The 12,440-nt window shown below is 41.2% G+C and overlaps 1 protein-coding gene across 1 annotated transcript in view; it reads left to right on the top strand.

Moving 5' to 3' along the window:
- Positions 1-12,440, top strand: part of TMEM131 (transmembrane protein 131) — a 155,776-nt gene that overhangs the window by 60,354 nt on the left and 82,982 nt on the right. The window contains exon 4 of the mRNA XM_079111313.1: positions 10,612-10,680. Coding sequence (XP_078967439.1) covers positions 10,612-10,680 — 69 coding nt within the window. The remainder of the gene's footprint in view (positions 1-10,611; positions 10,681-12,440) is intronic.

Below are 12,440 nucleotides of genomic sequence, written 5' to 3'. Positions count from 1 at the left end.
TTACAAAAGACAAGCTCGGTGAATCAAAAGACGGAGTAGCAGAGGTGACCCGGATGGAACCCAGGGAGGAAAATGACTAGAAAAAGAACTGACGAGCCCTGGTCCAGCAGTGAGCATCTGACTTGTGAAAGTGAGTTCCCAGGGGTGAGGGAACTGTCACAGAACCCCAGTAAATCCAAAGCAAGAGTAACACAGGGAAACCCACACCAGTACTCAAGTTCCTGAAGGACAGTGGTAGAAGAGCGGCCAGGAAGGAAGCCACAGAAGTAGTACAAAAGGTGAGAATGCCGGCTGGCTCGTCTCCAAGAACCAAAGAACCAGAACCAGAACCAGTGACCAGCATCCCTGACGTGCCAGGAGAGAGTGCCAGCCTAGAGCACTGTACCAGCACAAGTGTCCTGCTGAAGCAGAGCCGTTTCCAGAGAACGCCAAGGGAGCTTGTGGCCAGCAGACAGCCACTCCTTCAGTCACTGCAGGAGTGAAGACATCCAGCCAGCACGGAGGCCACCACGGGGGTGAACATAAAAGAAATCCTTTCTGACTAAAATTCCTAAACAACAGGCTTTTAAAAACAAACAGTTCTGGCTTCTGTAAACTGCAGAACCGCATGCCTCGCACGTGTGACGGCAGTAGCATAGAGGACTGGAGAGTGGCTGGAGAGCCGGCAGGTGCCTGCATGGGGACGTGGAATGGCTGTGGTGGTGATGATGCAAAACAAGCCCTGGAGGAAGCCCTGTAACCAGAGCAGAGGAGCAGGATCGCCGAGCCCTAGAGATAAAGTGTGTGCTGAAGAGTACTTGGTTGACCTTTCCAAAAAAGGCAGAGAGGACAGAAGGAGTAAAGCGCAGATGGGAAAGTAGAAAACAGGACACCCAAGCGAACGGCAGGCGCAATCCCCGCACGCTGGGGTGCACCAGGCTCAGGAACCAAGCTTCTTAAATTTACGTTTATACCTTTAGAGAAACTTTAGAGGAAAATGCAAAAACAGTGTGGAGAATTCCCATATTTCCTTGACTCAAACCCCCACCAAACACTGCCGGCCGGCCCTCCAGCCCCTTCCCTCCGCCCTTTGCTGCCCTTCGGTGTGTACGTAGTAATTATTCCTAATTGTTCGAGAATCAGTTGTAGACATGGTTCTTCTTTACTCCTAAATACTTAGTGTATATTTCTTAAAAACGTGGACATTATTTTATAGACCACAGTATTAACAAAATCAGGAAATGAATATTTACACTTACTGTTATTTAATCTGTAGGTCTTATTTGGATTCTTAAAACCATAATTGATGGCTTTAATTTTAAAAAAATTTTGATCCATGATTCAAGCCCTCATGTTTAATTTTCACGTCTCTTTTTTAGGGACGGCTGATTTGTCTTTCTTGTCTTTTGTAACTTTGATATTTTTGAAGAGTAGAGGTTATTTATTTTATTCAATAGGATAGAGTCTTAGGTTTTCTGATATTTTCTATTGTTTGACTCAGACTGCATTTTGAGCAAGAATATCACTGAAGTCTGTGTGCCCTGTCCATCTCTCAGGAGCACATCCTATTCATTTTTTCTTGTGTAACTAATAAGCATCTTGCAGAGAAGTTCTTTGAGACCATGTAAATCCCCTATTTTGCTTGAAACACTCAATAGTTTGTCTATGGGTGATTGTTACCTGAAAGTTCTTACTGGGGCGATTTTTTTCAGATTCCATCTTTACTTCAGTGTTATTAGTTGACATTCTAATGTAAGTAGGATATGAGGTGAAGGCTAAAGTCCATTTTTTATCTGGTTATGTTGCCATCATCTGCACTGTCATTGAAAATCATATGTGCTTGGCTCTGTTTCATGTCATCGGTACGTTTATCAGTCACTGAACGCTTCTTTCCTTTCTGGCACTTAAGGGCGTTCCGGGCTTACCGTGTAATTTTCCTGCCCAGCCCTGGAACAAAACTTAACTTCTCTTCTCTTCCACTCCTGTCTTTTCCTTTTCCTTTTCCTTTTCTTCTTCCTTTCCTTTCTTCTTCCTCTTCCTCTTCCTCTTCCTTATCTCTCCTTTCCTAAACAGGGATTGAACCCCGGGGTGCTTCACCACTGAGCCACGTCTCCAGCTTTTTTTTATGTTTTATTTAGAGACAGGGTCTCACTCAGTTGCTGAAGCTGACTTTGAAGTTGCAATTCTCCTGCCTCTGCCTCTGCCTCTGCCTCTGCCTCCTGAGCTGGGGATTACAGGTGGTGAAAAAGCCTTTTTTCAAAGACATCTGCTGCATGTTAGTGTGGGATAATATTTAGAAACTAAGATCTGTGTGCCATGTGTGCTCACTGCTGTTGGGAGTCGTTGTCTCCAGGCCCTCTTAGTGAAAGGGGAAGAAGCCGGGTGTGGTGGCACACACCTTTGATCCCAGAGACTCTGGAGGCTGAGGCAGGAGATCACAATTCGAGCCTGGCCTCAGCTGTTTAGTGAGGCCTTAAGCAAATTAGTGAGACCCTATGTCGAAATGGGTTGAGGATGTAGCTAGTGGTCAAGTGCCCTGGGTTTTGATGTCAGTACTAGTAAATAAATAGGAAGATCTTTTCCTGAAGACATATAAATACATACAATATATACCAGCACATCTATTGATGTCTAAACCCATGAGTTGTCACCGATACCTCCAGTTTTAACACAGAACCACAGTGTCTTATTCTGCCCTTTTCTGTTCTGGCCATTCTCCAACAAGGAGAAATCTAGCTCCGGTTATCTGCAGTATGTGTACCAGTTTGCTCAGTCCTAAAATATACTGTTTCAGCATCGTTAACCTGTACTACCACGAAAAACAGACTTACTAATTAGAGGACAGAATTTATTTTGAGCATATTTTCTTTAGTGTGAGTGTGTGTTGTCAGACTACTGTGTTCCAGATTTAGGTGGTTCGGGACCTCCTGCCCATTCTCTCCAGGCTTCTCCCCTTCTTTCCATCCTTCCTCCGCCCCACCCCCAACTTCATTGCAATAACGACTGTTGATAACAACTTGGAGGAAAGGGAACATGGTTTACTGTTACTGTTAATGAAGATCAATGAAGGTTCCACAAAAAATTAAAAATAGCCAGGCCTGGCGGGGCATGCCTATAACCCCAGGGACTGGAGAAGCTGCGCAGGAGGATCCCAGGTTTGAGGCCAGCTTCAGCAACGGAGAGAGTCCCTAAAATAATATTTACCCCGCCCCCCCCCCCAAATAAAAACAGGACCATGTGACCCAGCAGTTCTGCTACTCCCTGTATATCCAAAGGAAATGAAATCGGCATGTCAGTCACCTGCACTTCTGTTGCGGCATTTCACAATAGCAGAGAAATGGACGCAAACTAAATGACCAACAACAAACAGATTTTTTAAAATGTGCTGTGCTCGTACATACAGTGACATACTAGCAAGCCTTAAGAAATAAGGATGTCCTGCCAACTGCAGTAACATGGAGGACCATTGGAGACTGAAGTTAAATGAAGTAGGCCAAACACAGGCAGGCAGAACCACACGACCTCACCCACGATGGGCTCCAGGCGGAATTGTGGTTCCCGGTGACAGGGTGGGGTGCAGGCGGATTGTTGGTTAAAGGGTACAGGATGTTGGTTAGATGAGAGGAACAAATTCAAGAGATCTGTCATGCTGCACACTGGCTTAAACACTGGAAAATTGCTGAGAGTGGATGCAAGAGTTCTTGTTCTTTGAATATTATAATTCTTTGAGGTAATTCGCATGTTAATTAGCTAGGCATACCCATTCCAGTGTAATGCATACTTCAAAATAGATTACTTACCATAAGTATATGTAATATTTTTCAAATAATAGTTTCTCTACATTTAGGATGAATTTCTAAAAGTAGAATTGGTGAATCGAAAGTAAATACAGATGTAGTTTAGTTAGGTATTGAGAAGTTCTCTTTCAAAAATGTGCCAGTTTGCATGCCCATCACTGAATAAGAAGGCCACTTTCCCACAGTCTTTCCAACAGAACGTGTTATAATTTTTAACTTTTGCCAGTCTGACAGGTGAGAAATTCTGCTACCTCCTAGTTTTTCTTTTCTAATCATGGACGAGGTTAATTCTCTACTTACTGCAGAGACATCATTATCTTTTGATGTCTGTTTGTTTTTCAGTAGGGTTTTTGTTCTTAAATTGTAAGGGTTTTTTAGAGTTATTGATCCTGTATTGCAAACATCTTCACCCTGTTGGTCAATAGTCTTTGATTTTGAAGAAATGCACTTTAAGAGCAAGGACACAGGTAGGCTAAGTGTAGAAGATAGCAGTGAGGGACTGGTTGGCACTAGTCCTGGGTGGTGTGTTACTCTACAAGTAGACTGCAGGTCAGGGATTATTATCAGATAAGGGGGACACTTTATGATTATGGAAGAGACAACCTACCAGGAAGATACAGCATCTCCGAATCTAGGGAAGTCCAATATTGGAACTTCAAGTATGTAAAGGAAAATGAACAGAATTAAAGGGGAAAATAAACAAATTCCCCTTTGTAGCAGGAGATTCCAACACTCATCTGTCAGTAACTGATAGAAAATCAGTAATGGTGTAGATTGGAACAGCACTGTGAACCTACTCAACCTAATAGATCCTAAATAGTATACCCCAGACAGCAGGTTCTACAGATTATGTTTTCTGATCACAGCAGTGAATAAATTAAAAGTCAATAACAAGGAAAATCCAGATTTTTAAGAATTGGAACTTAAGCTAGAAACTTTTAAATAAAAGTTATGGTTAAAGAAATCACAAGGGATATTAAGAAACACTTTGAAAATAAAAATTTTACATATCTTCGTCTGCAGGCTAGACTGCCATAACCAAGTACCATCGACTGAGGCTTAAACCACAGATGTTTATTTTGTCACAGGTTGAAGCCAACAGGCAGATCAGCATGCCAGCTTTGTCTGTCTCCAGTGAGAGCCCTCTTCCTGCTTGTAGGCAGTGGCCACTTTACTGTGTCCTCACATGTCCTTTTCAGGCATGTATGTGGTGTCCCTTACACAAAGGGCCTCTGGAGGTAGGGCCTCAACGTGTGAAGGGGACTTGCAACCAGGCCACAGAACCGCGCGTCAGATCACCAGGTGTAGCCAGTGTTGCCTCGAGAGGAACTTACATCCTGTTTGAGATAAGCAGGAGTAGTTAGAGCAATGGTGTGCACTTTTAATACAGAAAAAGAACATCAACTTAACCTCAAACTAAACAGCAAGAAGAAAATAAAGGACATATTTGAAATCAGTTAAGTAGAAAGTGGGAAAATGAGAACAATGTAAGTAAAAACCAGTTCTTAGATAAACATAATACAGTGGGTAAACTTCACGCTAGATTGGTAAAGATATGAACATATATTTAGAAATTCTGAAGAGAGTGCTAGCAAACTGAATCTAGAAATACACAGCATGACCAAAAGAGTTTTATCTCAGGAACGCGAGATCAATTCACATTTGAAAGTCTGTCAGTTCACTTTTCCCCTGATAACCTAAACAAAGGGGAAATGCCACCTAATTGAATAGAAGTAGAAAAATCCAACATCTGTTCATACTTAAAATGCTCAGCAAACTAAGCACAGAAAAGAATTTCTCCAACATAGCAAAAAACATCTGTGGAAGAAGAAGAGCTAAGGTGGCACTCCAGGGGAAAAGTGAGTGCTAGCTTTCTGAGACCAGGAAAGTGGCAAGGATGGCCACCTTCATCACTTCCCTTCAGTATTACTCTGCATGTGCGAGTTACTGCACAGTTGACGAGAGAAGCAGCAACAGATTGGAAAGGAAAAAGGAAAAGAGTTGCCCACAACATGACTATGCATAGAAAATCCTAAGGAACGCACCAGAAAAGCTGTGAGAACAGATAAGTATATCCTTCGATCTTACTAAATGTATAGTCAACATTCAGAAATAACTTCAGTTTCTTTATAACAAGTGCAAGAGTCAAAAATGTCATAGAAAAATGCCATTTACAATAGCATCAAAACCCATTACGTACAGTGAGATAAACTTAGCAAAACAATTTTGAGATCTGTACACTAAGAACAATATGATTTTTCTTGGTGTAATTAAGGGAGTTCTAGACAGTTTGAGAGATTTCATGTTCATGGGCTGGAAAATTGTTAAGGTGTCCATTCTCCCCAGATGAACTTTAGATGAAACGCAACTCTAATTAAAAAGCCAATGGATAATTTTGTAGAAATCGACAAGCTGACTTTAAAATTTATATGGAAATGTTAAGCACCTAGAATAGCTTGAACAAGTGTTGAAAAGAATAACTAAATTGAGAATATTAAACATCTATTTTGAAGACCTAGTTTAAAACTTTTTTGACAAAAGTATGCTCAGGTCTTTCAGTGGTACAGTTATGGTCTTTTTACAGATCGTACTTAACCTACTAGAGGAAAACAAAAAAATGAACTTTAACCCATAACTCACACCATGCCCCCAAATTAACTTAAAATGGACAGTAATTCACCTGTACATAAAAAGCTGAAGGTATAAAACTTTTTTAGAATAAAATGTAAGTGTTCTGGTAGAATGATTTACAACCTGGGCAGGCTTATTCTTAAGACGCTAAAAGCACATGCTATTCAAGAAAAAATGACAAATTGGATTTCATCAAACTTAAAAACCTATACTCTTCAAGATACCATTAATAATAGAGAAAGCCAAGCCAAGAACCAGGAGAAAATGTTCACGGTACCAGATCAAAAAAAAGCACATCTAGGACAAACATAATTCTTACATTTTAATGTAACAAATATCCCAGTTCTTAAACTTTGAACAGATAGCGTTCTTTTGTTTTGTTTTGCTTTAAAGGTATCTAATTGGGGCTGGGGTGTAGCTCAGTGGTAAGAGCACTTGCCTAACATCTGTGAGGCCTGGGTTCAGTCCCCAGCACTGAAAAAAAATAAATAAATAAAGGAAAAAAAAAACCATAATTGAACAATAGATATCTTTTCAAACAAATGAAAAACTATTCAACGTTATTAGTCATTAGGGAAATAAAAATTGAAATTCCAGTGTATTTATAGGAGAATATTATATAGGAGAGTTCTGCTCACTTCTCTTAAGTCACTGTTTATTTGGCAGACTTTAATAAAAACAGCATTTGGAACCATTTGAAACTCTTGGTGACGTTGGAAGTTCTGCTTGTTAATCCCCCCACAACCACAGACTGAGTCTCTGATGCTCATTTGTACCTCAAGGTGCAAGGTGGCCATTCCCAAATGTGAGCATGCGCTTACCAGCAGGTGTCTGAGCGCGGTGCTGGATGTGGGGACTCAGATTCTGTGAGTGGGCCCCGTCATCTGCATTTTCACAAGCATTCTGGGTGTTTTAGATTTGGGTGAACCACAAACCATTCTTTAAAAAACACTGGGCTGACGAGGGCCTTTTGTTTAGGTAGTAACTGATCTCAGGAAAGCACTGAGTCTCCTAGCTTACATAAATTCCTGGAGCTCCTCGAAAGCCCCCTACGCATCTTTTGGGAGTTGCCTGCTTAGCTTTGACCTGACAATTCACCAAGCGGCGGGGACTATTTCCCACAGGATTTCATGTATCACCCCAGTTGCTTCCTAGCTGGAGGTCAGAAACTAGTCTTCATTCATTTTCTTATCCCCAAATAGCATTTTGGCAAAAAATTAAAAACATTGTGGAATTTCAGAGTAAATGACCACTGCAGAAAGCATACTGGCACGCATCGCGCTGTTAGGCTGTCTCCAGTACTGTCGCGATGCCGGCGGTGGCGGCGTCCTTTCTCCTCTTCCCAGGTATTTTCAACATTACTTATTTGCACATTCGCTTTCTATTGCTCGAGCACTAAGCAGTGCTGTCTCTCCTCTAAGTCGGCACAGCAGCACCTTTCCCTCCAGCTATGGGTACGTGGCAGCTGTGTTATTGCATTTTTGGTTTTGTTAAACAAGATTACGCCTGTGTCAGCTTCTATTGACCCACTTAAATATTAAACTGTTTTTTAGATGTAGATCTGCTGTTGTTCTGGAATATGCATTTATTTATGAGAGGCTTATCTTTTATTCATTGTATCCTCTTTCTCATAGTCTATGAGCATTTTGAAAATATCAGAGTAAAAATTGGTGGGCACCACTTCTGTGGAGTATTTTATGGGAAAACTTAGCACAAAGCATAAACAACAACAAAGAAGATCTAAGAATTGAAAGGAAGTAGAGTCGTCATTCCTTACAAATGATTTGTCTACAGGGATAATCCAGTGGAGTGCTCATTTTGGCAACTCATATAGCAAGAGTGGACTAAATCTTAGAAGAATATAGACAGACTATTAAAACAAATGCACCAACATGACTGGTTATAAGATCCGTACGTGAAATTCCTGATTTCATGTACACAGTAGTAGTGTGTGTCCACCTGCCTGCTCAACCACCAACTAGATACGCCATCTCAAGATCAAATGTTTGAGGCATTTACATACCCTTGAACCCTGTCTACCCATCCATTTCCCAGCCCCTCCTCCCATGTCCCAGCTGTGTATCCAGCCAAAATCTTACTACGTCATTCTTGATTCCTCTCGCAGTTCAGAATCGAGCCATTGGCATAATGTATTATCTCTAACTTCCAAATATTTTCTGAAAACAGCTGCTTCTCGGTTACCTTCCCCTGTGGTCACCAGGGATGTGCTCGCCTCTTGCCTGAAGCCCAGCAGCAGCTCCCTGCTCCCCTCCTGGGCTGCCACAATCTGTTCTTCACACAGTAGCCAGAATTAAGCTCTTGAAGTATGTCAGGGCATGTTGCTTATTTACTCAAACAAGTAGAGGTCGTTTGTTATTCGTGGACTGAAGCATGCTCCTTCAAGGAGGTGTGGCATTGGTGCCTTGGCCTCAGCTCCTTCCTCCTCCTCCCTTGCACTAGGTCCCTTCAGCCCCCCTGTTCTTCCGTTGCCAGGTGCATCCCCTCCTCTGCGTGGCCACCATTCAGGTCGCTGCTTCTGTCTAGGAGAGGCGCTCTCAGTTCTAACCATAGCAACCACTGTTTGTCTTTGTTTACAGCCCTGGGGTCACTGAACTCCTTCCCCAGCCTCCTTTATTTCTTATTTTGAGACTTCATCTTGCAGAGTTGCTGAGACTGACCTTGAGCTTGCAGTCCTGACTCAGCCTCCTGATTTTCTGGAGTCTAGACATGTCCCACTGTTCCTGGCTTGACTTGTCTTTGTCTCCCCATGGCACCTTCGTGCTGAACAAACTGGGTGTGCACTTCTTCACCCCGCCTGGCCACTTCAGACACTTCTATTTTCCACGTACACAATAGACTCTTGGTTTTGTGAGGAGAAGAAAAATTTTTTCTTACTTTTTGTACTTCCAGCACTGAACAGAGTTTGTTTATATGTATGAATTAATAACGTAGACAGTTACTTTATGCAGCACATTTCACTTTTTCTTGATTCAGATGTGCAGTTTTGAGTTCAACACTATCAAAACAGATGAGCTGAGTAGCATCTCGTTTTCAAGGAGTCAGAGCGTTGTCACACTGCAGCACCCAGAAGGGCAGAAAGTAAGGGAATAGACTTCATACCTACAGCTGCACATGGCATCTGTGTTGCCAGGAACTGTGCTCTCTGGTCCCAGCGTCTTTACCGAAGGATGATCCTGTGTGGGATGTTTTCTCTTTTCTGCATCAACTTTTTTGTTCACCATGTGAGATGATCAGTCAGCACAGCGGAAGACCCCAAGTTGGTAGGGCTGAAAGTACACTCGGGCTGTTACTTCGGCTCAGTTCTACCAATCAGGACTACTTAATCTTCATAAGGTTGAATTAAAGCCAAACTTCCTGTGTATTGTGGATGTCTTAGTCTATTTCTGCCGCCATTCCTGAGCGTCTTGCAGGGAGTCCCGGTGCCGCTTGGAAGCCTGTGTTCTTGTGAGCTCTGGCTGTGATGGAAAAGCAGTCGAGTCTCAGAGGGGTCCTGCTCTGGCATCATTCTCAGGCACTGCATTCCACCTGGGCGGGGGGCAGAAGCAGCTGGCTTTAGGTATGCAGGCACAACCCCCAACACAGTGGGTCATGGTGGTGTCTATGGTCGCTCTGCAGAAGTCTGTCTCACTAGAAGTGGTGGCGTCAGGTGGGGTAGTTAGGGAAGATACTCATATTTAAGCCCAGACATCATAGAGTGGTGGGCCCCAGACTCCTAGATCAGATGTTTCAGTTCTGAGGAATTTCTATCCCAGAATTCATTTATGTTTAGTCTTCTACCACTGTAGTTATAATGTGATCATGATTTTGTCCCCAGATGTCTGCCAAGCATATGTCATTGTATCTACTACTTAGTATTTATTACATATGTATCAGCATTAAAGTATACTGTTACCAACTGCATCAACCACATGCATTCCACCAGTCTACCTGAGCATTTTCTCTTTTCACACATGGTTGAGTAGAAAAAATATTTCCCTTTTATTTTTATTTTTTCAGACACAACATTAGTTTATTTCCTCTAATTAAAAAAAAAAAAAAAATCAGTACACATCCTAATAGAACATTAGGCCCCACTTTCCTTAAAGATACTTTCTCAGTACAAAACCCAAGTATTTTGACTACTATTTGGGGAAATGTGTGTTTTGAAGAATTACTTCTTAAACTCTTTTCTCTTCAATTACAGTTTATCCCTGTACCGTGGTAATTGCAGGCCCATCAGATTTGAGCCACCAATGCTGGACTTCCACGAACAGTAAGTTTAACATTTTTAGAATCTATTTTTCTGTTAAACTCTCATGTTATTTTACATGTATTTGTTATCTACATGAGAAACATGTAATTGGCCTGTGTTATCTATGTGAGAAAGTCGTGTTCAAGTCGGCAGGAACCCAGTGTTGAATCTAGTTTGATACTGGGAAACAACTATTAGGAGTCAGTACGGACTCAGAACGTTTGAAAATATACCCATGTTGCACTCTTTGGTTCGGAGAATCATATCTTCAGAAGCAGCATAAAACTTAATAGGTTATCTTTTCTGGTAAGCACTTCATTTCCATTCTTATTATTTAAAAGTTTTCTTGTGTGCAGAAGCATACTCTATTTGCTTGGTGCACATGCTTTTTTCTTTTTCTTTCTTTTTTTTAAACACTGCACTGAGATTGAACCCAGGGGTGCTTTACCCCTGAGCTGTAGCTCCAGCCCTTACCTTTTACTTGGAGATAGGGTCTCACTAAGTTGACTTTGCAATTCTCCTACCTCAGCCTCCACAGTCACTGGGATTACATGCATGTGCCAACCGAATACCATCACTAACCCAGAATGGCAAACAAAAGCAGATGCTGCATACAGACCTGATCCAAGAACAAAATCGCTTCTTCAGACCATACTTCTGACTCACCTTCTGCGTCAGGGACTCAGGTTTCACACATCTCAGGAACTGAGGGAGAAACAAGATTTACTCTGTTGGGTTCCAACCTGATTTAGCAGGTGGCTGAGGAGGGCACCTTAAGAGACACAGTTATTACAGCAGTGTCAACCTGGTAAGTTAGCAGGGCAAAAGAATTTTAAAAGAGACAAGAGACAGCTGTATGTTACAGCAGCACTAATTAGAATCCCCTAATAGGAAAACAGTAAGGTTTGGAATTTGCTTGTATATGTGTGTGATGCATTTGACAGTGTGTTTTACTCGGGTATGATCAAACTATGCAATTTTATATCTTTTTCCCTCATTAACATAAGTAATTCTGTGTGTTATAAGCTTGTCCTATATGAAATTTTATGTGCTACATAGCAGTCCTGTGAGTTTATTTATTCCCTTATTCTTGGGCATATAGGTTGTTTTTGTTTTTTGATTTTTTTTTCTGTTTTCTTTCTGTCTTTCTGCCATTGCTGTAGTGAATGTCTATGCTTAAAGGCTAAAGTGTTTTTTAAATTTTTAGATAGGTAGATATATTAGATTATTTCCTTAGCCTAGATTTCCAGGAATAAAATCACTGAGTCAGAGTCTCTGAGTATTATTAAAGTGTTGATGTACATTGTCAAATTGCTCTTTTTCTTACTTAGAAAGATAGTTGTATTTGTTTCACTGCCATTTACTCAGATTTTTATTGTGTCAGTGCTTGGATATCTATTCTGCTCAACAGATGAAAATTACAATTTTCTTTAATGCTGTAAAAGCCCTTTTTACTATAATAAACACACTAAGTTTAAGTAATTTATAGTTTCAAACCTAGGATAATCAAAATATATCAGTTAAACTTTTACAGAACCATGGTAGAGCAGTTAGCATCAGAATTAAAAGATATTTGATAGCAGATTTTTTCTGGAGATTGCATTCCCACAGAGATCTTGGATTTGGGGGCGGCGGTGCATATAAAAGTTTGCATATTTATTTGTGCACTTCTACATGTAATCAGTATTTGGAAGTAGCCATTATGTAAGTAAAATTGACTAGTGTGGTGTTGGGGTTTAAAGACTGTAATGTTCAGATAGGAAGTAAGTCACTATTTTGTT

This window comes from Sciurus vulgaris (genome assembly GCF_902686455.1).
Source record: "Sciurus vulgaris genome assembly, chromosome: 14".
Lineage (NCBI taxonomy): Eukaryota > Metazoa > Chordata > Mammalia > Rodentia > Sciuridae > Sciurus > Sciurus vulgaris.
Note: the sequence above shows the minus strand (reverse complement) of the source record. Positions and strands in the feature narration are given on the sequence as shown.